This window comes from Symphodus melops (genome assembly GCF_947650265.1).
Source record: "Symphodus melops genome assembly, chromosome: 7".
NCBI lineage: Eukaryota > Metazoa > Chordata > Actinopteri > Labriformes > Labridae > Symphodus > Symphodus melops.
The window spans coordinates 19,369,776-19,392,467 of NC_136697.1; the positions used below are offsets into that span (position 1 = coordinate 19,369,776).

Consider the following 22,692-nt stretch of genomic DNA (forward strand, 5'->3'; position numbering starts at 1 on the left):
TAAGACCCACAAAAAGTATCGGACTTATGAAGAATCATCGTGTTTTTAATGTTTGAGTAAACCATTTAAAGAAGCTTGCTCTAGATTTCATCATACTACTTTTTTTTTCCTCTTTTCCATTAACACTTGGAGATCTTTATTAGGCTAGAAAGACGACCCACTGCTTAAAGAATATGTTCAAATGTGCCATAAAGATGAGTGTTTAAAGCACATAGAAATGCCTGTGGCTGCTTGTGTTGTGTGTTTCCACTACTCCTATTTGTCAGTGAACTGCCATGAGTGAAGGATGAAAATAAGGAAGTGTAGTGGAGCTGGAATGGATTGGAAGATTTGTGTGCAGGGTCATAACACTGAGCTCACATGGATTTCCTATCCAAATCCAATCATACTCTACGGCAGTAATGTGAGGTTGCCAAGACAACAAATTGTGTCTTTTATTTGTACCTACTCTAGAAAAAGCACACAATCCAAACAGGAGTCTTATGGTTCTCAATTAGAAACAGTGACAGAGTAGAGTGATATAATCCAAAAATACTCCATTACAAATTGTAAGTTAGGAGAAAATGGAGCCTGCGCCACGGAGGATTTCATTTTACTTTGTGCAGTGATTACTTTTGAAATCAAGTGAATTTGTGCATTGTGCTGCAGGCTCATTTACATTTCTACCCCATCATCACTCCTTGTGAAGTCTTGAAGTAATGAGTACTCCAGCAGTAAATTAACTTCATTATTTCAGAAACTTAATGAAGCCTAATTCCAATGATTTTGCTCCTAAAGTTAATGGTCTCGGTCACTTTGCGAGCATGTGATAAACGATCAAACCACCTGCCTTGCTTATGCAGAATAACATGGGATTATTGAGGCAGAGTCTCCGAATGCAGACACTTGGACACCACAAAAGATGACAAATTTTAATTTGAGGTGGGGGGGGGATCCAGTTTCGAACAATATCTCTGTCTCTCTCTCTCATTCTGTCCTCCTGCTTTGTACAAGTGTTGAAATGAAGCTCCAAGTGTATCATCACTCAGCCATCTCCAAGACTGGAATCTGATCTATGAATCACCATCGCAAAGTTTTCTCCTGAAAGCTGAAGTGCGTGGACTGTCATTTATATTAATGGCATGTGCGCCCACACTGGTGGCAGCTGAAAGACATGTTTACGATCTTAAATATGTGCTGAATTAATTAGACTGTCATTAAAGCCTGGAAAGCATTCATTTAAATCATTGTCAGGCGAGAACAGTGACAGTTTTCTCTGTGAAATAATTGACAGTTGGATGAAGCTGTAACCATCTCAACACTTTGATTTGTAAAGCTTTTATAAGAGAACTGTTAATAATAGACTATAGCTGAACTTAGAAAGCCAAGAAGACTCCACCATATCATTTTGAATTAAATGATATCATTGTTAAACCTCAGTTTCAGTGCATGTTAGAATATAAAGGCTGAATGGAGGACCCAGCTGTATACCAGTGCTGCAAAGTTTTTACACCCAACTGGGAGTTGTAGCTGTGTTGTTGTTATACAGACAACATGATGTCCAATGGGATCAACCACTTTCTCTCCCTTTCTTTATTCTTTGTCCTCTTATTATTTTGATAATCATGTGGGCTATGTTCCCTCACCCACCCCCCTCCCTCGCCCTAGATGAGACGTCCTATGAGGCCGGCATAAAGGTACAGCTTCACACTCAGTCAGAGCCTCCTTTTCTCCACGAGCTGGGCTTCGGGGTCGCCCCCGGCTTCCAAACGTTCGTTTCCACCCAAGAGCAGAGGGTAGCGTATATGACTGTCTGGGCTTGCTGCATGCCACGAGTGCTGTTTTGTTAAATAGCTACACTCGCACACTTTCATCTGCTGCCCCCCCCCCCCCCCCCAAAAAAAACCTCCCACCCACCCTGAGGAATGGATCTTGCCCCCTTCTGTGTGGCTGAAGCAACGACATGCAACAACATCTGCAGTCCGTCCTTGTCCACATTGTCTTCTCTGTTTAATAGATATCAGTGAGAGCAGCTAATGTCTTTCATTCCAGCTTTTAACCATTCATCTGAGTCTGTACCTTCATCAAAGCTGCTGTTTGGCTTGACCCTTTCACCGCCAAGTAAACTTCTTTGCACACTTCTTTTCTTTTTTCGTTTGTGCTTTTATGTGTTCTCGGGGCAATCCACTGGACCGCTGCGTAATGTCATCAGTAGGGAGCGGACAATGTGATTCATTAGGTTTTATTACCCATGAGGACTCTGGCATCAGTTAGATGTCCTGCATTTATTGCACCAGGGTTTTATCCCGAGTGTAACTCTTGATATGAAAGTCTGTGGGCTAGAAACAGAGTTCAATAAAGGCTTAATCATGTTTCAGTCCACTTCCAAAGTAAATTTCCCTCCATCTCTGTCGCTCTCTATCGACTAAATTAGCGTTAGATTGTCCAAATTAGCCTGCTTAGAGCTGGTGGGGATGATTGGAAATGAAAGAAACAACATCGGCATCACTTCCCTGAGAAGTTTGTCATGACGGAAACGTTTACTTCAGCTATTTTTAACTTTAAGTTCAAAATGCCAGAGCGATGCCTTCATGAATAACTGGTTCATTTTTGTCATGAAGATAAGAACTCGGCATTCATTACCATAAATTGTTGTAAACAAGAAGGCAGCTAGATAGAAAATCGTGACGGTGGTTAAATGTCAGTGTTTTGGGTGCATTTGAGTTGCTTTAAAGTGTTAAAGAGAGCTGTAGATGGCTCATTGCTGGAGCTATGAGACGATCTCCATGGCTCCCATGTTTATTATGAGGCCAAACCTTAAAATTCAGACGTTTCGTTTTTCCTCATTAGTGGATTCATTTAGAATTCTCAGTTATTCGTAAACCTAATGACCTGCTCTTCACCTTTTAATGAGAGCGTCACCTCTAATGAGCCCGCTGACTGACTGTACTCCACCTTTCTGTTACTCTCATGGGCTTAAATTAGAAACATCTACATAGTCAATCAACAAGAAGTCATTTAACTGGGCTTCTGTAAGAAGTGTATTTATTCATTCGTTACTGTAAAGTCAGATCAGGTTCTCTGTAAAACGTCTATTTTATTAACACAGTTCATGTAATTGTTCATCAGGAAACTGTAGTCTGTTTATTGTTCTGATCTCAAGGTTGTAAAATGTGTCCATTGATTGTGGTGTCCTGTCTGAAACTCTACATTTTACAGACTTCAATTAAGCTTCTCTCAATTCCCATGGTATTCTGCTTCCACCAGGGACTAGACCTGCATCAGTACTGTTCTGCATGATGTCTGCTTGCTGCTAAACATGATCAATAATGTCGGTTTGACTTGACTGTTTTATTTATTTTTTCAAGCCAATATTGGCTGAGTGCACATTTTCATTCAAGTTGGAACTCTTCTTTTCTTTTATGTGTGGTGTTCCTTTTCGATGTTTGAGACCTCCATGTTGGGTTTTTGTCAGCTTGTTGCCATCCGTTGTACTTCGGCTGCACCGGGTTTGCATTTTGTGATTCGTCGTAATCCTGCGTGCTGATATGCTGAGGGAAAACATGTTGTTTGCTCTTTCAGCTTCAGTACCTCCCTCCGCCTTGGGGAGATTGCAAGTCTACGCCCATAGACTCTGAATTCTTCTCCACGTACAGCATTACCGCCTGCCGCATTGACTGTGAAACGCGCTACCTGCTCGAGAACTGCAACTGCAGGATGGTTCACATGCCTGGTAGGACTTCAGTCAGCCCTGATTTATTAGGAAATATGAAAAATACTTCTTCCCTTATGTGCTTTTTTTTTTCTTTTTACAATATATGAGTTATTATGTCCACTCTTACATTGTTTCAAACAGGAACTTCAACAGTTTGCACACCAGAGCAGTACAAAGACTGTGCTGACCCAGCTCTAGGTGAGCCCGCACACTTCACTGCTTACATATGAAATAACAGCGTGATAGATTAATGTCTGAATTCAACCAAGTGTTAAACCATTGTGCAATGAGACGATTTCAGTAACACCCCAGTAGCTTTAACTTCAAACCTCTTTAACACCAGACAAGGCTAAAGCCAAATAATAAAGCAGAATTATTGTTTTAAATTTCCATTAGTGAGATTGTGATGTGTCTGTGCTTTGCTAATATCAAATAAATCCCATCCAGCTTTTTTCTCTTTTTTTTTTTTTCTTCCTTCCTCTGTATATAGCTTCAGTCATTATTTGCTTTCATGGAAAGTGAACGATGGCAGCGTTCTGTTGTGCGTAGAGCTATTTTTAGCAGGAACTCAGAGTGTCTTTGTGCAGGTTTGTTTGATTTACTCGCAGTGATCACACTATTTTTAAATGGCTTTGATCATCCACAGACTTTTTGGTAGAGAAAGACAACGATTACTGTGTCTGTCAGACCCCCTGCAACATGACTCGCTATGGCAAGGAGCTGTCCATGGTTAAGATCCCCAGTAAGGCATCTGCTAAATATCTGGCTAAGAAATTCAACAAAACTGAGCAGTATATCGGGTAAGTATGATGTGGTAGAAGTCAGTTATTAGATCTCAGCCTCTTTTTGTTGATGGATGGATGTACTGTAGCATGGCATGACCCGGGTCTCCATCGTTCACCTTCAATGTAACAATAATGAAAGATAGTTACACAGAAAATGTGAGAAATGATTTGGTGTTATGTGATATCCTCAGACATAAACTCAATTAGGTGTGTCCTTCTGTTCTCTCTCCAGAGAAAATATATTGGTCCTTGACATCTTCTTTGAAGCTCTGAATTATGAGAAAATTGAGCAGAAGAAGGCCTATGAAATTGCAGGGCTCCTCGGTAAGATTCTCCCACTTTCAGGTTTGATTGTGACAGAATGATGTAGTTGACCTGGTATCAGCACTCTCAGCAGGCCACCCACACGCACATATTCACATGGCGTGCTCACGCCCGGTGCTTTGAGGTTTCCTCTTTGAACTCGTGAAGCAGGCGGAACGCATTTTCATAATCTGATGCTCTCGCAAGGGCAAGCGAAGCTGGGTCTGATGAGAAGTTTGGGCTGGATGGACACTTTTGACAATTCCACTCAGATTTCTCTGAGAGATACTGAATGAGAAGTGACAGCACAGGGAATGGTTTCATGCACCATTGTACAATAACTGTACCTGTCTATATCCATTAATCTCTCTATTTCCAGGTGACATTGGAGGTCAGATGGGGCTGTTTATCGGAGCCAGTGTTTTAACAATACTGGAAATATTTGACTACTTATACGAGGTAAAATGATGTTTTTAATCACAACACTGGCTCGGTTTATTCTTCATCGACTGTTTATAAAGGCCAGTCATTTAGTTTTCTTGCTGAATGTTGTGTACATTTTTTCAGACCATTTAAAATTAGTCACAGATAATGTGCATTTAAATTTTAAAGAAATAACTCAATACTTTGGAAGTTCTGCTTATTCAGTGTATTCTGTATGATGTATGTACAGCTTCTGGCAGCAGCACCTCTTAGGCTTATGATCTTATTTCTTTAATGCACATAAAACTCTGAATACAGACTCTCCTGCTGTGTTTTAATGAGCCTTAAGTGCCGAGGTAAATAACTCGATTCCTGATATGCACACAAAGTTCACTAAAAAAAAACCACTTAGTTCTTCCTCTTGGTTTCTTTTGGTGCATTTAAAATACAAGGTATTATTTTAATTTAAGAACTAAGTTGGTGTGAAGGTTTCCTCCTTTTTTTCCAGTCTTGCTAAGTCAGCAAGCAGCTGGCTTGTAGGTTCATGTTTAATGTACAGACATAAAAGTGCTATCAGTTTTCTTATCTGATTCTCAGCAACACAATCAATAAGAGGATTTGATGAAACTCTGATTAAGTATATGTTTCTGCCTCAGTTGTTGGTCGTTCTGTTGCTTAATGCTGCACTCCGTCTGTGGAAGATCTGATCTGACGTTTTTTTTTGCCCCTTAGGTGTTTAAGGATAAGGTCTTGGGCTACTTCATACGCAAGAAACGGCCGCAGCGTTGTCAGAGCGACAATCTGGTAATTTCATCCTCACTGTGCATTTGATTGAATGAGACAAATGTGATGTGACATTAGATCAGCAACCATGACGGCAAAAGGTCAACTGATGCAGGAAATGCTTTTTTAATAAACAGCACCTGAGAGAGCGAAACCTCCATACATTGTCATCTTTAATTTCAAGTTCTAATGCAGGAAAGATGTGCTGTGCAGGAGAAGTCAATGATATTACGAAACATTGATTGTAATGCACACAATGTGTTTTTTTACACATACTTTGTTTACATGGTGAATATAACATAGCAGAACTCTCTATGACACAGATCAAACATAGATTTGAGATGGAAAGCTAAAAGTGGCTATCTGAGTTTGTAACCTTCCTTTACAAATGTTCTTTGTGTCGTTCTGCTCCTCGTCCTCCTCTTTAGCTACAGGTCATGGCCAACTGAAAGTGTCTGACCCGCTCCCCAATTACCATTTTCATCATGAATCGTAAACTGTGCTTACAATTAGAGGTGAAAGCCCCTGCCATCCGTCAACTCAACACACTTGTTTAGCATCTACACACTCTCCAGAAGCTTCTCAATGCTACCCTCCATCGTGCTGTTACTGTTTAGTCAAAGCTCCTATTCTGCTCGGCTTAATGTCCGACAGTACGATGTGATTAAACCCAGGACGGATTCATATGAGAGAAGAAAGAAGAACGAGCAGAAAGCAGAATAAGATAAAGCGGTCTGGAGATTTTATTAACATTTCATGATCAACTCATTTTCTAAGCCTTCAAGGCAATGAAACACATTTAAAGTTCTAAATGAAAAGTGAAGAGTAATTCCAGACACTTCTGTCCTGCCCTACATCGCAGCATTTTGTGGAGCCCGGCCATTTAACACACTGGCTCCAGAGGCACCTCCACTTCCCCTGCAGACTGTTATGTAAGCGTTATACTGAGCAGTAAAGGAATTATTAATAACTGAAATACCTTCTTTATATCCGTAATCAGAGAAAGTAGCTCAGAGTGCTGTATCAGTCCTAGAGCAGAAGATAGAGAGGTGGCTGCAGAGGGAGAACTTTTCATGGCAAGCACTGATGGAAAAAACACATTTTTTTTAATATTTGAAAGACAAAAAGTGTCAAGTAGACGCATGACGTGTGAGAGCAGCTGAGCTATTCAGTTCAACTCAAACTACTTTATGAATCTTTTGGGGCAGTTGGTGTGGTGCAGCCCGTACACATGAGAAACAAAGACAAGTTGACGTACAATCAGAAGAGATCACCCTACGTCACTGATCCTGCTAATGTGGCATTTGAACCAAAGATGGTAACTTCATCAATGTTTATTTTTCGAGATGAAATTAACTTTTTTTGAAAAATGTTTTAACAGAAATAAAGTTCGGCACTCTGAGGTTGAATTTTTGAATTTCAAAGTATTTCAATGAGTGCCCTATAAAGGGTAAATAACAGCAGAAGAAGAATTTTCCGTACAAATAGACAAAACACACAGGATCAACAGGGGTCGCCAAAGTCGACGTACAGTAAACCCTGAGTTTTTCAGAGGAGCTTTAATATATCATGTCACTGTTATTTTCATATTTATTGAATATATATCAGATAGATAACAGAGCTTTTCTTCCAGTGCGATTTGAACGAACATTGAACATCTAAATTCTAGCACAAAGCTCCTAATCCCTCTGTTAAACTCGCTGAAGGGGTGGAAACACGAACAAAGCATTTCCTCTTTTCTGGTGCTGTTTTCATAGAAAAGCATGAGGTCACATTTTTGTCAATTCGGATAAGTTCTCTCGTTCCTGAGTACTTTGTATCTATTTGTTTGCATTCAGTTCCATTGGCAGAATCCCTTAAATGCAAGCTCTGTTTCTTCGTCCCACAACCCCAAGACTTCTTCATCCTCAGCAATGCTCTTTGCAATGTGGGTTTAAATCGGTGAAGAAGCCGTGGGGTTGTCTTTGCATGCGGATTATGATCTGGCATGCTCTGTTGCCTCGGGTCCAGTGGTTTGTTTGATGGCTGATTCAAAAGAAAAGATTGAAAAGAAGTTGTTTATTTTCATTTATGAAGTGGAGAGAGGGGATAAAGCTCTGAAGGGGGTTATTTTTTTTTTATCAGACTAGATTTCAGAGTTTTTTTTTTTCTTTGAAGTGGCAGCAGAGGAAGCATTCATTTAGTGGTTTTTGATCATTTGATATTTGTTCTACTTTCCCCTATCCATGCCATATGCTTACAATAAACCATCCTTTTGTATTTCCTTTTCTCTCATGTTCAATGATCATTTTTCAACTAGTCCATTGTCACATCTCCTCCCCTGAACGACCTGAAAATAAAGTAAAGTGAAACATTTAGTGGTTCATCTGATGCTATTTTACTTTAATTCTCTTCAACGATCATCAGCACATCTGGATGACAATTTTGTCTCTTCCCTGCTTATAAAAAACAACAAATGAAAAAAGAAAGAAAAAAGCTATCTTCCTTCAGAAACAAAATGATATGACTGTGGGAAAAGCTGTTCCGCAGTATCCCCTTGTAAGTTAAACTATGAGCATTTGCATTGTGTTTTATTTCATTTCAGTCACCCTCACCCATCTTTCTTTTCATCATGTCTATTCCAGGAGTTTCCAGAGAACCCAACCAGCCCTGGTGTCACGCCTAATCATGCCCCCAGGTAGCACACCCCATCAATAATAGATGCTCCCTCCCATGCTGTCCCTTTCTTTCATACATACCTGAAACCATCTCATACATCATTTCCTCCGTGACTATAAAAGATTCAGTTAGCTTGAGTAGACAGTCAACAAAAAGAGGGGTGATTATCCGTCAGCAGTGAGCATTTGTATTAATCCTAGTTTGTTTCTCTATCTGCACAGCAAGAAGACATGAGTTGGTTGGATTCTCCAAGTGCATAGAGATTTGACTTTCTGCATTATGCAAAGCTTGCTCTTTCCACTGAATAATAATGCTTTCTTTCCCATAGGATAAAGAGCAGCACCTCTGTGAAAACAGATTACGTATTTATTGAACTGTTGTATGAAAAAAAAAAAAAGAAAGTTGAACCACCAGAGATCTATTTGTTCCCCTGCAGCAGAGAGGTCCGTTTAGAGGCAACGCATTCGAGGCTGGTGCCAGATAACATCACTAGATGCATTACTTTGTGATGTTATCACAGGTCTGCATGCAGTGAGTTTGCACAAAACACAAAATGTTTTTGTCTTCTGGAATAGCCATTTTTTTTTGCGACTACCAACGGTTGTTATCCACATATCTGCAGTTATTCAGCGAGCACTTTTTCCACATACGGGCTAATACAGAAATATGTGGATGTTTCGACTTCCGTTTCTTTAACAATTGACCATGCTAGTGTATAAACAGGACTAAAAGTATGCTGTTTTCTTTCTCTTCCTCCTCCTTTCATTCATATTATCCCCATCTTTTACTGTTTTTTTCTTTCAACTCTTTTCACTGCCTGTGAAACGTATGCGATGTGGCTGATGTTGCAAACTTCCAAATCTGTTGTTTTCATTCTAACATCATTGACCACATCTGTCTCTGTCAATCATCGTCCTTTTCTCATCCTTTCTGTGGATGTGTTGCCGTAATCATTTACTTTTCTATTCGTTCTTGCAACATCCTGTTTGTATGTGTCCTTCACATCCCTTCATTGTGCTCGCTCTCATTTTACCTGTTGCTTTCCTAATTGTCACACCACCATCACCCTGTCCTTCGTCTCCCCCCCTCCCCTCTCCCCCTCCTTAACCCGTTTGAACTCGTCTCCCCCCCCCCCCCCCCACCCCCACCCCCTCCCTGTTTTGCAGAGCACCTGTGACACCCTCCGGAGTCACTCGGACAGTCTCGGATTCACGCCGAACATGTTACCTCGTCACCCGACTCTAGGCAACTTTGAGGAGTTTGCCTGTTGACAACATAACAAGGAGGGGTAGTGGGAGGGGGCGGCACATCTGGGCAACTTGACAGCAAACTGTGAAATAATGTATGTATTTAAGACAAAAACAGTTGAGTGTGTAACTCAAGAAAACGCATAGTAGAGTTTATTAATGCCTGAATAGAAATAGAAAAACTATCATCAGAAGAAAAAGATACCACTTCCAAAACAGAACTCAGGTTTAACTGCCATGTCAAGGCATCAGTGTTGATTTCTTCATGTTTCATTTTGTCCGAATGGTCACTTTAGAGTAAACAATCAGTGAAGGTAAATGTGTTCAAAACCTAGTTTCTGACTTGTGTTGATGAGTTACACAGTACTGTTGTGCATCAATCCCCCTAAAAAAAAAGGAAAAGAAAGCCTCTGGATTGGCTTGTGTAGCATTGAAGTTTCTTATCAATGTTATGTCTCCAGCATCTAACCAATGCTGTATTCAGTGACCTTAAACTTGTCACCACTTTGAACAGAAGAGCTTTTGTGTGTGTGTGTGAAGAATCTGCTTTGTTTAGCGAGCTGATTGTTGGATAAGAGAGCTGCTCATACTTACCTGCATCAAAACACCAGGCAAGTGTTTCATGTTGCCTTTTGCTCCTATGAGACTCGGTCTCATTCATTCGATGACTGTGCTTATTCTATTTCAAAACTATAGAGGAACTTGATTATTTGTATATATGCAAGTATCTAGTTTTGTTCCATGTTGGCTACCACGGCAGCAGAAATTACTTTATTGGATGTTTTTTTTTTTTAACTGTAGTCACTTTTTTACACTTAGTGAGGAAAAAAGAAGTTTAAGGGGGCCAAGAAAGGCTACTGATTGTATGTTTTTATCTTTATATAGCGATATTCAAATTCTCATTGTTTTTTTCCCTTTTTTTTTTGGATGGCGTTGCTGGGCTGTCACAAAACAAAAAAATGCTAGCATGAAGTTTACTGTACAAGTTGGGCCCTTATATCCATGGATTACACGAGAAGAGAAACAATCGGGCTCTCCTTTTTTGCCTTTGAAATAATTCTCAGCTTTTATTGAATACTGTATCTTAAAGGTGTTCATCAGCACAATCCCCTGTGATAGTTCTCTACGGACACATTCAAGTTAAAAAAAAAAAAAAAAAAGGTATGATGATGACATTCCTGAAATCGACGGAAATCTGTAAATATCTGCAATTAAATGCCTTGAAGAAATTCTACGCTGTTCATGTAACATTGGTGAAATATATCGACATCAAAGTATTTCAATCTTTCTGTTCAGAGAGAGGAATTTTGACTTTTTATCTCATTGGATTGTGAATGTCTTTGGGTTTTTGGTGATAGCTGAGCGACGGACAACTGAACCAAGTTTTTAAGCTAGAAGAGAATCGCCTCAAAACATCAAAGTCGCCTCAGCAGCATTCAGCGTGGTTGATTTATAACAGAAATGCATTGTACAATTTAAACATTGTCTTTTTATGACTCTAATTATAATTATTCCAGAACCTGTAATAAGTCACAAATAACACTTTGTGATGTATAATTGATAAAGTATAATAAACTCTATATTTACCCATCTTACTCATGTACACAACTGTTCTTCTTATCTCTGTGTGAGTCCACTTCCTGTATGTTTTTTTATTATTATTTCTCCTTCACTGAAACCCTTGACACCACAGTTATGGACTTGTAGGTACATTATACTCACTATAAATACTTCACTGGAAATTCAGAGAATTTTCTTTTCTATGTGAAACGTTCAAGTATAATGCCAATCAAGTAAAGTGGTGTTCCTAACACTGTAGCTTTATAACTCTGTTGTGTGTGTGTGTGTGTGTGTGTGTGTGTGTGTGTGTGTATTAGATGACTGTTGACGTGAAGCACAAACCCTTGGAGATTAGCCATCGCTTGAAAGCCGGACCGGACGTCTATGGTTGTGACTACCTTTTCTGGCTTTAGTTTGACCTAAACACACTGTTACTTCAGGTGTGTTCACTGCTCCAGCATTGACACACACACACAATAAAAAAGGCGCTCTTCAAGTGGAGCAAAAAAAAAAATCACCTCAAAAAGAGACTGGATCGAAACTGAGTTCTTTTATTTTTCAGGAAGAGAAAAACAAACAAAAGGGCAAATCAGTGGCGTGTTGTGAGCAATAAATGCACTGAATCAAATTCAACTGTGATTAAATTAACATAAAGAAATATATTTGGGATCCCCATTTGTTCAATTCATAATGTATTCAACAGCTGGAAAGGATGTAGAGTGGGCAGCTGCTTCCTGCAACACAGATGTATGATATGACAAATTGTATATTTACCATCATCAGCCAAATAATGAGACATTAAATGCCAATTCATGTTACACAATGATGCTATTCTGATGATGCTGCATTGCCATGAGGACTTTGAGAGAGAGTGTGTGTGTGCGCGTGTGTGTCATGTTGTCGGGCATAAAATGACCTAGCATTTACTTTCATGTGGCTAAAGGATTTGTGAAAATGTCCTGGGTCTTTACCTCTCTCTCTCTCCACCCCTTGCCTTACTACCTGTCGAAGAACAGCAGAGTGTATGTGAACTGGCAAAAACTATTACTGAACTGTTTGTGCTCATTAAGTAATCCTCATGATATTAAGTGCATCGTTACGGCCAAGTAGAAAACAGTAACCTATATATTTGTGTTGCCTAGATTAGAACTACTTAACTCCTACAGAATATCATTTATGTCACATCAGCCGTTCCTGCATGACCATTGTATATTACTGTCTCTGATTTCTTTGTATAATCTTAGCCATGATACTTTGGAAAATCAAACATGTATATTTGGAGCCAAATGAATCATAATCCTGCTCTCCTCTTCGTGTGATACATCTTGATACTTTATTACTTAAAAAGAAAATTCTCCTCAAAACAGGCTTGGGATTCTGCAGTACTCGACAAAAGAAAAAAGTAATGCAGACGTGGAAAAAAAAAAACATCAAGTTTAATGGATTGAAGAAACACTGAGGCTTGAAGTGGAATGGTAAATGTGCCTTCAAGTAAATTTGTGACAGGTTAACAAGATTTATATTTGCTCAAACATGTGAAGGGGAAATGATTGCTTCATATGGCTCCACATGCTTTATGTGCATTTTATTGTAGATATGTGATTTTAACGATGAACTGTACATTAAATAGTTAATACAAACAAAATATGTGAAGTGTAGTCAGTCAAACTTTGTGATCTCAAATATCTTTCCAGACGACCAACACTGCATGTTACCATAAAGGCTGTGAAAGTGTCACTGATCATTGGTCAGGGGCTAGCGACACCCGGCTGGAAAAAGACAAGGTCACAGATTTCACCTTCCAAGGTTAGGTTTTATTACTTTTAATGTAAAACATGAAGTGTGTGGCCTCATAAGGAGACTGTTGTTTATTAGGTGGCTGAAATACGTTAGTTTTTCTAAGACAAAACAGAAGAAAGTAACGCCGCCTTCAGCTTTAAAAGCAAGCTGGAAGCTGATAGATGGTAATGTTGTAGTCAATGGGGAATGTAGCTTTTTTTTATAAAGCAGTTTGTGTTAATCAGCTTTCAAACTGACTAATCTTCCTTACCCACACAAAAAAAAGCGTATTTAAAAATGTTGTCCAGCTGAGCAAAATGTGGCAATAGTGTAAACTTTAGGCTGGACAACTTTATGGCTGGACGACAAAGTTATGGCGAAGTTTAACAAGGCGATAACTTCCAAGGTAACATATGGAAATGCTCTTTTTTCATAGGCCTCGTTTTTTTTTTTTGGCATAACTCGCAATTTCTTAGGCTTTAGGCATAAATCTTACTTTAACAGCTTTGTTCAAGTTATTTTTTGGGTCGTCTTGTCTTTATTAGAAAGGGACAGCTGAAGAGAGAGGGGCATGAGGTGTAGCAACCACAGCTGCTCTGATGAGGACTAAAGCCTCCATACACAGTAACTTAACCACTACACTATCAGGTGCATCACATTAAAAGACGTTTAACAAAATCACATCCTTTGCCAAAGTCAACTACATCAAGACTAAACATGCTGAAAGAATAAAACGTAGTTTGAATGTGAAAGGATACCTTTTTTTTTGTTCAGGTAAAAAACAAAAAGGTTGACCAGAATACATTTCAATAAAATGTTTATTTATTAACTGCTCTTAAACTTTCAATCACACCGCTGCAAATTTAGATTTCCCAGTATGCTTCAAGACATCAATCAACCCGATTGAAATGTTTCACCTCTTTTGATTCAACATTAACAACAATCCTTTAAACTTACAGCAGACAAACTCCTTTAACAAAGGTCAGGTGATATGATCAGCAAGTCCCGACAGTCGCTTTAGACCTTGAGATGACTCCATATGATCGAACACATCTCAAGTTATAAAGCCAACTTCCAAATCTAAAAAGCAAACTTTGAGTATTTATGTTCACGTTACTGAATACCGAGTCTTATTGGCTGAAATATAAATGAAAAGAAACATTGAAGAACAGCTGTCCTAAGTTCTACCGATTAAATGATACTGTCAAAGTGCAAAAATCACTCTTCATTCAACATCAAAGTTTCAACTGTAAACTCTAAAGCTGAACGCTTATCACGAGAGAATGAAATACTGAGAGCAATCCATTTGTGTTTTTTCATTATAAATTAATCCACACACACACACAAAGAAAAACAACCTTCAAACACTTGAAACTCCTAAAAACAGCCTGCGAAATGCTATTGATCATGAAATCAACCAAAAGGAGAGTTCCTTTGCGAAATGCAGCGGTGCTACATTTACAACGAATGCAAACAAACGAGCAGACATTCCATCATTAATAAATACATGCATCCATTATCTCAAATCCTCTCTCTACTGACACATCTACTTCAAACAAGTCATTATGTAGGCGTTTATGGGATTAATAGCACTGTAACAATGTGGAGGAAAAACAACGTTGCAAGCTGTTTACCATGTTAATAGAAGAAGTGACAAAATGAAAACAGCTAATGGTGCAAAACAATCATAGAAAAATACAGATCATTAGTGGATTCTTCGACCTACAATTTAACTAATACAAAAGCATTTGAGAAAAATACAAACACATTATTATACCGATAAAGATCATGTAAAAAAAAAAAAAAGTATTCACTAATGGTCCACTAATCAATAACATAAGGTTTATATTTATATATTGGCCCATTTATTGATAACTGTCTTGAATCCTGGCTGTCAGTGTTCAACATCTTTAAAAACATATTTATCTAAATGATTTTAAATTAAACTGTCGGTTATAAAGTGTGCAAAACAAAGAGAAATATTAAAGGGAAAAAAAAACATAATCATAAATTATCTTCTCATGCTGGTAACAGTTAGTGGGACAAAGCCTTGTTCCGATCAGTTTCCCATGATAAACCCTTATCGGTGTATTTCACAGCTCTGTGTTTGATTAACATTCCTGCCTGCTCGTTGGTAGCTGTAAAGTTATTACAGAGGAAACAGAGGCTGTGTTTAACAAAGTGTAACCTCGTAGCCAGGAGTGCAAAAAAAAAAAATCTCTAGATTACATGGAAATATTTAAAAGGAAAAACCTGTCCAATACAGTGTTGAAAAACACACCAAAATAAAATACAATACATAAAACCAGCCAATCTATTATTCTTAAACTGACAAATCCATTTTATTTAATTTAGCATCACTGTGGCATTTGCTTTGCAAGGAATCTGTGGTCCCCATTAAAGTCAGAGCAGACGGATCAGCACCTGCTAAGATGTGTAACAAGGACTGCAGTGAAGAAGTGCACAAGATACGTTTGAGATCATTGACTGGTCGTGTCTTTTCCTCAAACATCCAAACTGTATTTTGAGTATAAACAACATTAGATGTCTCTAATACAAAATCTAGGCTAAGCAGGCGCGTCTTTGTGGCGGGGGAAAAAGATCAATATTTGTGTTGGCATCAAAAATCTCATGTCATCACGCTACACTGATGTTAAGACTGATATTAAAATCTAAGTGGTGAAACAACTTAGATGTTACTCATTACAGTGAGAACAGAAGCCGTACTGAAAGAAAGGCAGTGTGTGTGTGTGTGTCGGATGCAGAGTGTGTGTGCTACACTGTCGATCAAAAATGAATTGATACAAATGAGGTCACCACAGATTCAAAGAGCTTATTTTCATCATCAACACTTCTTCAAAAGCAACAAGAAAAAGCTGACGTCTCTTTGAGTCTTCGGGAGCAGAGGGGCTTATCCATATCCACAGGTAGAAAATAGATTCAATGCCACACCCAGAGCTCCCTCCCACCTTAGTGCTAATTGGCTGGGAGGCTCCTATATGTACCAAATTAAACAGACTGACCACTTAAAAGAAGCGTAAACCTTTCAGAGCCACGAGGACTTTGTTCCACACAGAGGCACAGCAGAATTAAAGCGAGGGGGGGGGGGGTTTGGTTTGTTGAGACCGGAGCTAATGAGCAAACAGAGTGAAGGATGATTGATTCTGGTGGCTGAGGCTCAGGGAGAGGCAATTAAGCATTTAGGGTGGACAGAAATCTGCAAAGTAAGGGTGCTGCAGGGCCTCTTCTGCAGAGATCCTCTGGACAGGATTACATTTCAACAGGTTCTGGGGGAGAGCAAAGGAGACGTTTTAATAGGTGAACAAAAACTGCTTGACAGCAACAACGGTTTCATTTCAGTAACCACACTTTGGCACAGCTATGCAGCGCCTCAGTCATTATTAGTTTAATGTTGGTGTGCATGAACAGGAATGTTTATCTAAAAGAGAAACACAAGTGCAGACCCAAAAACAAGTGACAAGTTGAAAGTGAAGTGAACGTACCTGGAGTAGATCCCGTCCTGTGCTACTTAGTTTAGGGACCACGTTGACCAGTGAGGTGGTGGCTGGGTACATGGGATATGGCTGCAGGAGGAAACACAAGTAGTTAAGAAATAGAGAGCCACGTAGCTGCTGTTTAAGACAAAATAGGATGTCGATCATTTACCTTGTAGTCGGGGAGTTTTGTCATAGTCTGCCACTGTTCTTCAGTTGGTGTACCCAACAATGTACCGAGCAGTTAAAGAAACACTTAGCATGTTAAACCTGTCATTCATTGTCTATGGCGGTGGTTAGGTGTCTCTCTCTCTCCCCCTTTCTCTCTCTACATTTTTTTTTTAAAGAAAAGTTCTCGCACAAAAAAACAGGTGATCTCAGATTCTGTAAATCTTATGTAATCAAAAAAATAATTATACATATATTTATTTATTAAAAAAAAAAAAAGATATCTGAAGATTCTTTTCAACTGGTCGTCCACATCGTTCCCAGGGAATAAAGGCCTCCCAGCATTAGCCAACTCTGAACAAGACAGAAAAATGACGTAAATGCGACATAATCCAGATGTGTACATACATAGGCTTTTGTTCTATTCTGAGATTAAAAGAGAAAAGTTTAAATTACTTTTCTCCAAACATGAGCAAACTCAAACAGGATAAAAACATTTCAGATGAAACGGCTTGTTTCCATCGAGCCTCATCTCCTGCTCCATTATCTCGTTGTACATTTTGAATGAAATACTGAATACCTTCAGCCATCTTCGCGCTGTGTCGTCATGAAATAAAAAGGCTTCACTAAAATTTAGAAGTGTCATTCATCCAAAATATCTCACCTCGTCTGCTCGGCTCTCCTTTGACTTTGCTCTGTGCGTTTCTACCTGCACCGTTTACTAGAACACTTAAACCCTGAAGACTTACCCTCCACATATTAAACACTGTTAGCAGGGTTCATTACTAAATACGTTTGAGCAGTATCCTAATCATAGAAGGTGACCTAACAAACATTAAAAACACAAACAATTCATAAGGACAATCACAAACCTGCAAATATGCAGCCAGCTGACCACATGTCAATTGAGGTCGAATAAAGTTTAGCACCAAACAGCACATCTGGAGGCCGGTACCACAATGTCACTACCTACGAACAAATCACACAGTAAAGTGAAAGAATTAGACCAATTATCACCGTGTGCTGCTGTTAATGAAACTGTTCGGCAATTTAGTATAATGACCGTTCCCTGGGGAGGGAGCTGTTATTTTCTACTGATTACACAAAAGGCAAGGATGTGGCATCACTGCAAACGCAACAGTAAATGTTCAGCCATCTGCTTCCATTACTGCACACACCTAAGTGACAGCGTACCAAACTGCTGCTTTGTGAAAAGTGTTTTGCTGAAATGTTTTCCAGGGATTGGAGAAAATGCTTCCTTCCTTCCTTTTTTTTTTTTTTTTAAAGTGCAGACAGAACAGAGAGGAAAAGTCTAATAAAGTGAAGTTTTTATTCCCCAGAGTAAATGTGTGGGCGGACTGAAAACAGCCTCACGTTACAGTTTGAAAAGATTGAAGGTTCGGTTCAGTGTAGATGTAAACGACATTACCACCTGATAAAGAATCACAACTCGCGTTTCATTTCATCACTTTTAGAGTGAAAAGAAGTTTAAATACGAGGACCAGAAGGACGTCGATGAGCTGTAATATTTGATTTGAACATTTTCCTGTTTGACAAGTTGAATTATGACAGATTGTTCTTTTTTAACACCATATTAGCATTCTTAGCATTATTCATAGCTGATCACTCGTGCAGCATGTATTATGTGCTACAAGCTCTATGCCAGTTGGCTGTGATATGTCTGAGCCTGGTGTGTGCTTGTGTTGTGCTGTCATGTATGCTAACTGTGTACACACTGATGCTTCGACACAAGAGAAGTTCTTCATGGATCAGTATGTCTGAATTGCAGTGACGCTGATAAGTGATTTGCAAACATAGAATTATTCAGTCAGAAGTACTGGCTGTGTTCGTTTGAATCTATGAGGTAGAAGAAAAAAAACGCAGGAGTTTGTTCTGAAGTCTTTTGAGATGGTTTATGGACTCGTTTCAGAGACGCTCCTCACCTGGAGGGTTTGAGGACTTTTGAATATATGAACAGTGTGCAAACTTTCTGGATAAAATGTAAGACAAAAAGAAATTGCATTCCAACTCAATACATTTTTCTGAGCCAGAGAAGTTTGATTTAGTTTTTTTTTTTTTTTTGCTGTTAAGGGATTTCATTAATATGAAACTACCACAATGTCATCGTGAGTTGTCACTTTATTGAATTCATGTTGCACATTCTCCATACTGTTTATTTGTGTAGTGTGAAACCACCATTGGCTCATTCATTTCTTCTTGCTGAAGCCGCACTAAAAGTCTGTGGGTAATACATCTTCTGAAATAAAAAGGACCTTTTCAAATGACCTTACTTTCAATTCTCAACGCTTCAAACTCTGTCCCCCCTCTAGGTTTTCAGTTTAATACATTCTCAGATCAGTAGAGTCACCGCTGGTCAAGTGCCCCCTCATGAGACTGCATAGCCGGGCCCTTAGGTCGGCCTACTCAAACCACCACACCTATCTGAGACGTGCCCATCATCTAGCCGACGCCATCAGCAACAACAAAAACATCTCAAACCACTTCGACTGCTAAGTGTTCCTTTTTTTCCTCCCTGTGTTGATGTCAGTGCAGAAACTTTTGGACCTCAGAGAAATACAGACATCAAGTTTCAAACTGAAAGCAGAAATAAGTTTTAACAGGCTACAAAAATGGGACAAGCTACAAGAGACAACCAGAATGGCAAAAGGAATTTGATTAATGCAATGACCACTCTGCCATATTAACATTTTTACTTTGACTAACCTGCAGTTGCAACTCCAGAAAGATCTGCAATTACCCGCAAGTTATATAATATATATACACATCTAAAACAAGTGTACAAGCACCTCTGCCTTGTTAACAAAGTCCAACCTACCTCTGCTGAGTAACACCTTACAGGAATGCCAAAAGCTCGAGCCAGCCCAAAGTCAGCCAGCTTTAACTCCCCGTTCTGCAGACAGAGACACAACAAATGAACTACAGCATCAATACTGGCTGACAGTGAACTCCACATTTAACACAAGCCAGAGTATGTTGGATTTGTAAACCACATTTTTTTGATTGCCTTTCTTTTCGCTACAACTAGGGATGTCCCGAACAACTTCCGATAAGATACTGATATTGCAGCCTGAGAGTATTGGCTGATATCGATACGATATCAGGACTAAGCATACTTTTAATACTTATTTTGTCGTGTGGAATGTTAGAAAATGCTGATCAAATGATGTTACTCAAACAGAGTCAGTAAAAACAGGTACATGAGAAAAACTGACCCATTAATTATTAACCAATTGGTGACATAAATTTTAACCTTTAACATAACATCTACAGTATTCTACATGTGAATAACATAATAAAAAAAGAATGAAATTAGAAGACCCTGAAAAATAACTTCAATAAATCCAATAAAAACAAATTGTATCACCACTGTTAAATGGTCTGCTAATCGGAGTGCTTATATCAGAAATTTTAGATGTAGTCCGATAAAATCTGATATTCGTTTTCTGGCTGATATCGGACCGATATCAATATCGGATCAGGGCATCTTTAGTTACAACACGACAGAAACAAAAAGTGAAGGTAAGACTATTTGCTAGCATTCAAATCAAAGTCCACTTAAACACTCACCCTGTTAATGAGGAGATTCTGCGGCTTCAGATCTCTATGAAGAACATTTCGACTGTGGCAGAAAGCCAGACCTTTCAACAGCTGGTACATGAACGACTGCATCAGAGACAGAGAGAAAGGTTGATCTTTAGGAGTCGAGGGCACCAGGATGCAATAAAAATTAAAAAAAAAATAAAAAAAAATAAAAAGGATATGAAGACACCTCTCCGCAGGGACTCGTCCCTTTCTTAAACTCTCTTGTGGTTAATCTGGACGTTAATCTCTCACCTTCACAGTTTCAGGATCTAGATCCCCATTGCAGCTGTCAAAATACTTCTTCAAATCCTGTGGTGAATCAGAGATGACATACAGTGGCATTGGAGGGTACTTGTTTCAATGAAATGTAGGGTGTTGGGGTCGACTTTATCTTACCTGATCACAATATTCAAAAACCAAAGTTAACTTCTTGTCACTGTGCAAAACGTCATGTAGCCTGTAGAAGACAGAAAACATGTGAGTCTATGTTGTGGTTCACATCAGACAGTGATTCTACCTGTCATGATCACAAATGAAAATCACTTTGGGCACAGACTCACCTGACTATGTTTTTATGTTTTAGTTCCTTCAAGAGACATATTTCTCTCAGGGCAGAACTTGGCACCCCCTGAAAAAAGATACCCAGCTTTGATTAGCACGAGCTTGCTAACGACCTGCTAACATGTCATTAAATGAATGTTGTTTTTCTCAGAACATACCTCGTCATCGTCGTCCAACCTGACCCGTTTCAGAGCCACAATCTCGTGAGTTTCTCTGTTTTTAGCCTTAAAAACTGTCCCATATGTACCTGCAGATAAGACAACAAATGTTAAAATGTTGTTGAATGACTGATGAATAGAATTAACTAGCTACCAAACGTTAGCAAGATTTAACACCGTAAAAGCACGACTGACCGAAATCTGACAAGTCACTTCATGGCACACATTAGAGTAAGTACAAACTGTACACACTGATTTGTATGTTATAATCTATGCTTTCTAAAAAGGTAGGCAAAGTATTTCAATCTAGCTAACGTCAGCTAGCCCAGCAACTACATGAAGGCTATATTAGCAAACCAGCTTAGCCGATATTAACTTTACATACGGTGTGCCAAACTTACCCTCTCCGATTTTTTCAAGCTTCTCGTATTTCTGCATTTTTGGCCAGTGAAGCCAGCCCTACGGGAGCTAGCAAACCAGTGACTTAAAACAGCCCCAAAATGGGGATAATAATCTAAAGCTAGCGTTAGCTGAAAGCTATCTGCAGTTGCTGCTTCTGGTCGGTCTGCAACAAAGCTTGTTGGTCCTCTAGAGGTGAAAAATGGAACTGCAACTCCAAAGATGTAAAATAAAAATCCTGTACTCTGCAACATTCAAGTATTGTTCTATCCTTAAACGACCTATATTATAATGATATTTTGGTTGAAAATGAAAGCATATTTAATGGGAGTTTTTTTTTTTTTAGGTAAAATGGTCTTTTCCAAGTAATGAACTATCTTTGACTCGACCCACATGTAGTGACAGATGACAGGTGTGAAGCAATATGCCATAGACTGCATATTATTATGTACAGTCCATGGTGTATGTGTACTTATGACTTGTGTTGGATATATGAGGTGTCTGAAAAAGAATCTTCTTAAATGGGTGTCCCATATTTAAAATGATATGATTTATGATAATGATATGATATCAAACAGCAAATGGAAACTTGTTGGAAGTTGTCTATCTACATGTTAGTGTAGGGGTATCTATGAAGTGCAAACAGGCTAATTATACTGTAACAACCTAAAACACATACCTGTATATGTTTTCTAATAGAGTAGATACAATACACAACCCGTTTAAAAGATTAAAAAAAAGTGATGACAATATTGACATGTACAGAAATACTTTAAGGGCTCAGACTCTAGATTTAGCTCCAAGTTTGTAAGTGTATATCCAATTAGACATGCCAGGTATAAAAGACGTTCAGAGTTATCACCTGAAAATGGAGTAATATCAGTTTTAAGAAACAGATATAGAAAAAAACCTTTCATACAAAAAAATGTACAGAGTTTTATAATGGTGCAAACTCAGCACTTTCTCCTCAGCTGCCACAACAGAATGGATGATTGCAGGAAGAAGCTGAAGCCCAGAGTGGAAATCACAATTCGGTTTTTGTTGTGTTATGTACAATTTAAACTGTCGGACAACTAC

General features: G+C 38.9%; 2 protein-coding genes across 7 annotated transcripts in view; one reads left to right on the plus strand and one right to left on the minus strand.

Moving 5' to 3' along the window:
- The window catches only part of asic1c (acid-sensing (proton-gated) ion channel 1c), a 92,136-nt gene extending 79,253 nt beyond the window's left edge, over positions 1-12,883 (plus strand). For 3 of the 6 annotated variants that reach the window (XM_079349281.1, XM_079349280.1, XM_079349276.1), the window contains exons 4-11: positions 3,562-3,712; positions 3,836-3,892; positions 4,341-4,494; positions 4,712-4,803; positions 5,162-5,241; positions 5,938-6,009; positions 8,613-8,665; positions 9,813-12,883. In XM_079349281.1, the coding sequence (XP_079205407.1) occupies positions 3,562-3,712; positions 3,836-3,892; positions 4,341-4,494; positions 4,712-4,803; positions 5,162-5,241; positions 5,938-6,009; positions 8,613-8,665; positions 9,813-9,891 (738 nt within the window). In that variant the 3' untranslated portion in view covers positions 9,892-12,883. Of the gene's footprint in view, positions 1-1,647; positions 1,776-3,561; positions 3,713-3,835; positions 3,893-4,340; positions 4,495-4,711; positions 4,804-5,161; positions 5,242-5,937; positions 6,010-8,612; positions 8,666-9,082; positions 9,178-9,812 lie in introns of all 6 variants that reach the window. The other 3 variants (XM_079349277.1, XM_079349278.1, XM_079349279.1) reach the window with 3 other exon arrangements.
- Positions 12,884-14,533: 1,650 nt separating this feature from the next.
- On the minus strand, positions 14,534-21,842 carry cdk5 (cyclin dependent kinase 5). Its single transcript, XM_079347570.1, has 12 exons — positions 21,618-21,842; positions 21,217-21,305; positions 21,058-21,125; positions 20,894-20,954; positions 20,750-20,806; positions 20,483-20,578; positions 19,727-19,805; positions 17,767-17,859; positions 17,177-17,248; positions 16,899-16,957; positions 16,736-16,816; positions 14,534-16,519 (listed from the first exon to the last, which is right to left on the minus strand). Exons 1-12 carry the CDS (start codon positions 21,652-21,654, stop codon positions 16,433-16,435), a joined length of 879 nt encoding a protein of 292 aa, XP_079203696.1. The 5' UTR covers positions 21,655-21,842; the 3' UTR covers positions 14,534-16,432.
- Between the last annotated feature and the right edge of the window lie 850 nt (positions 21,843-22,692).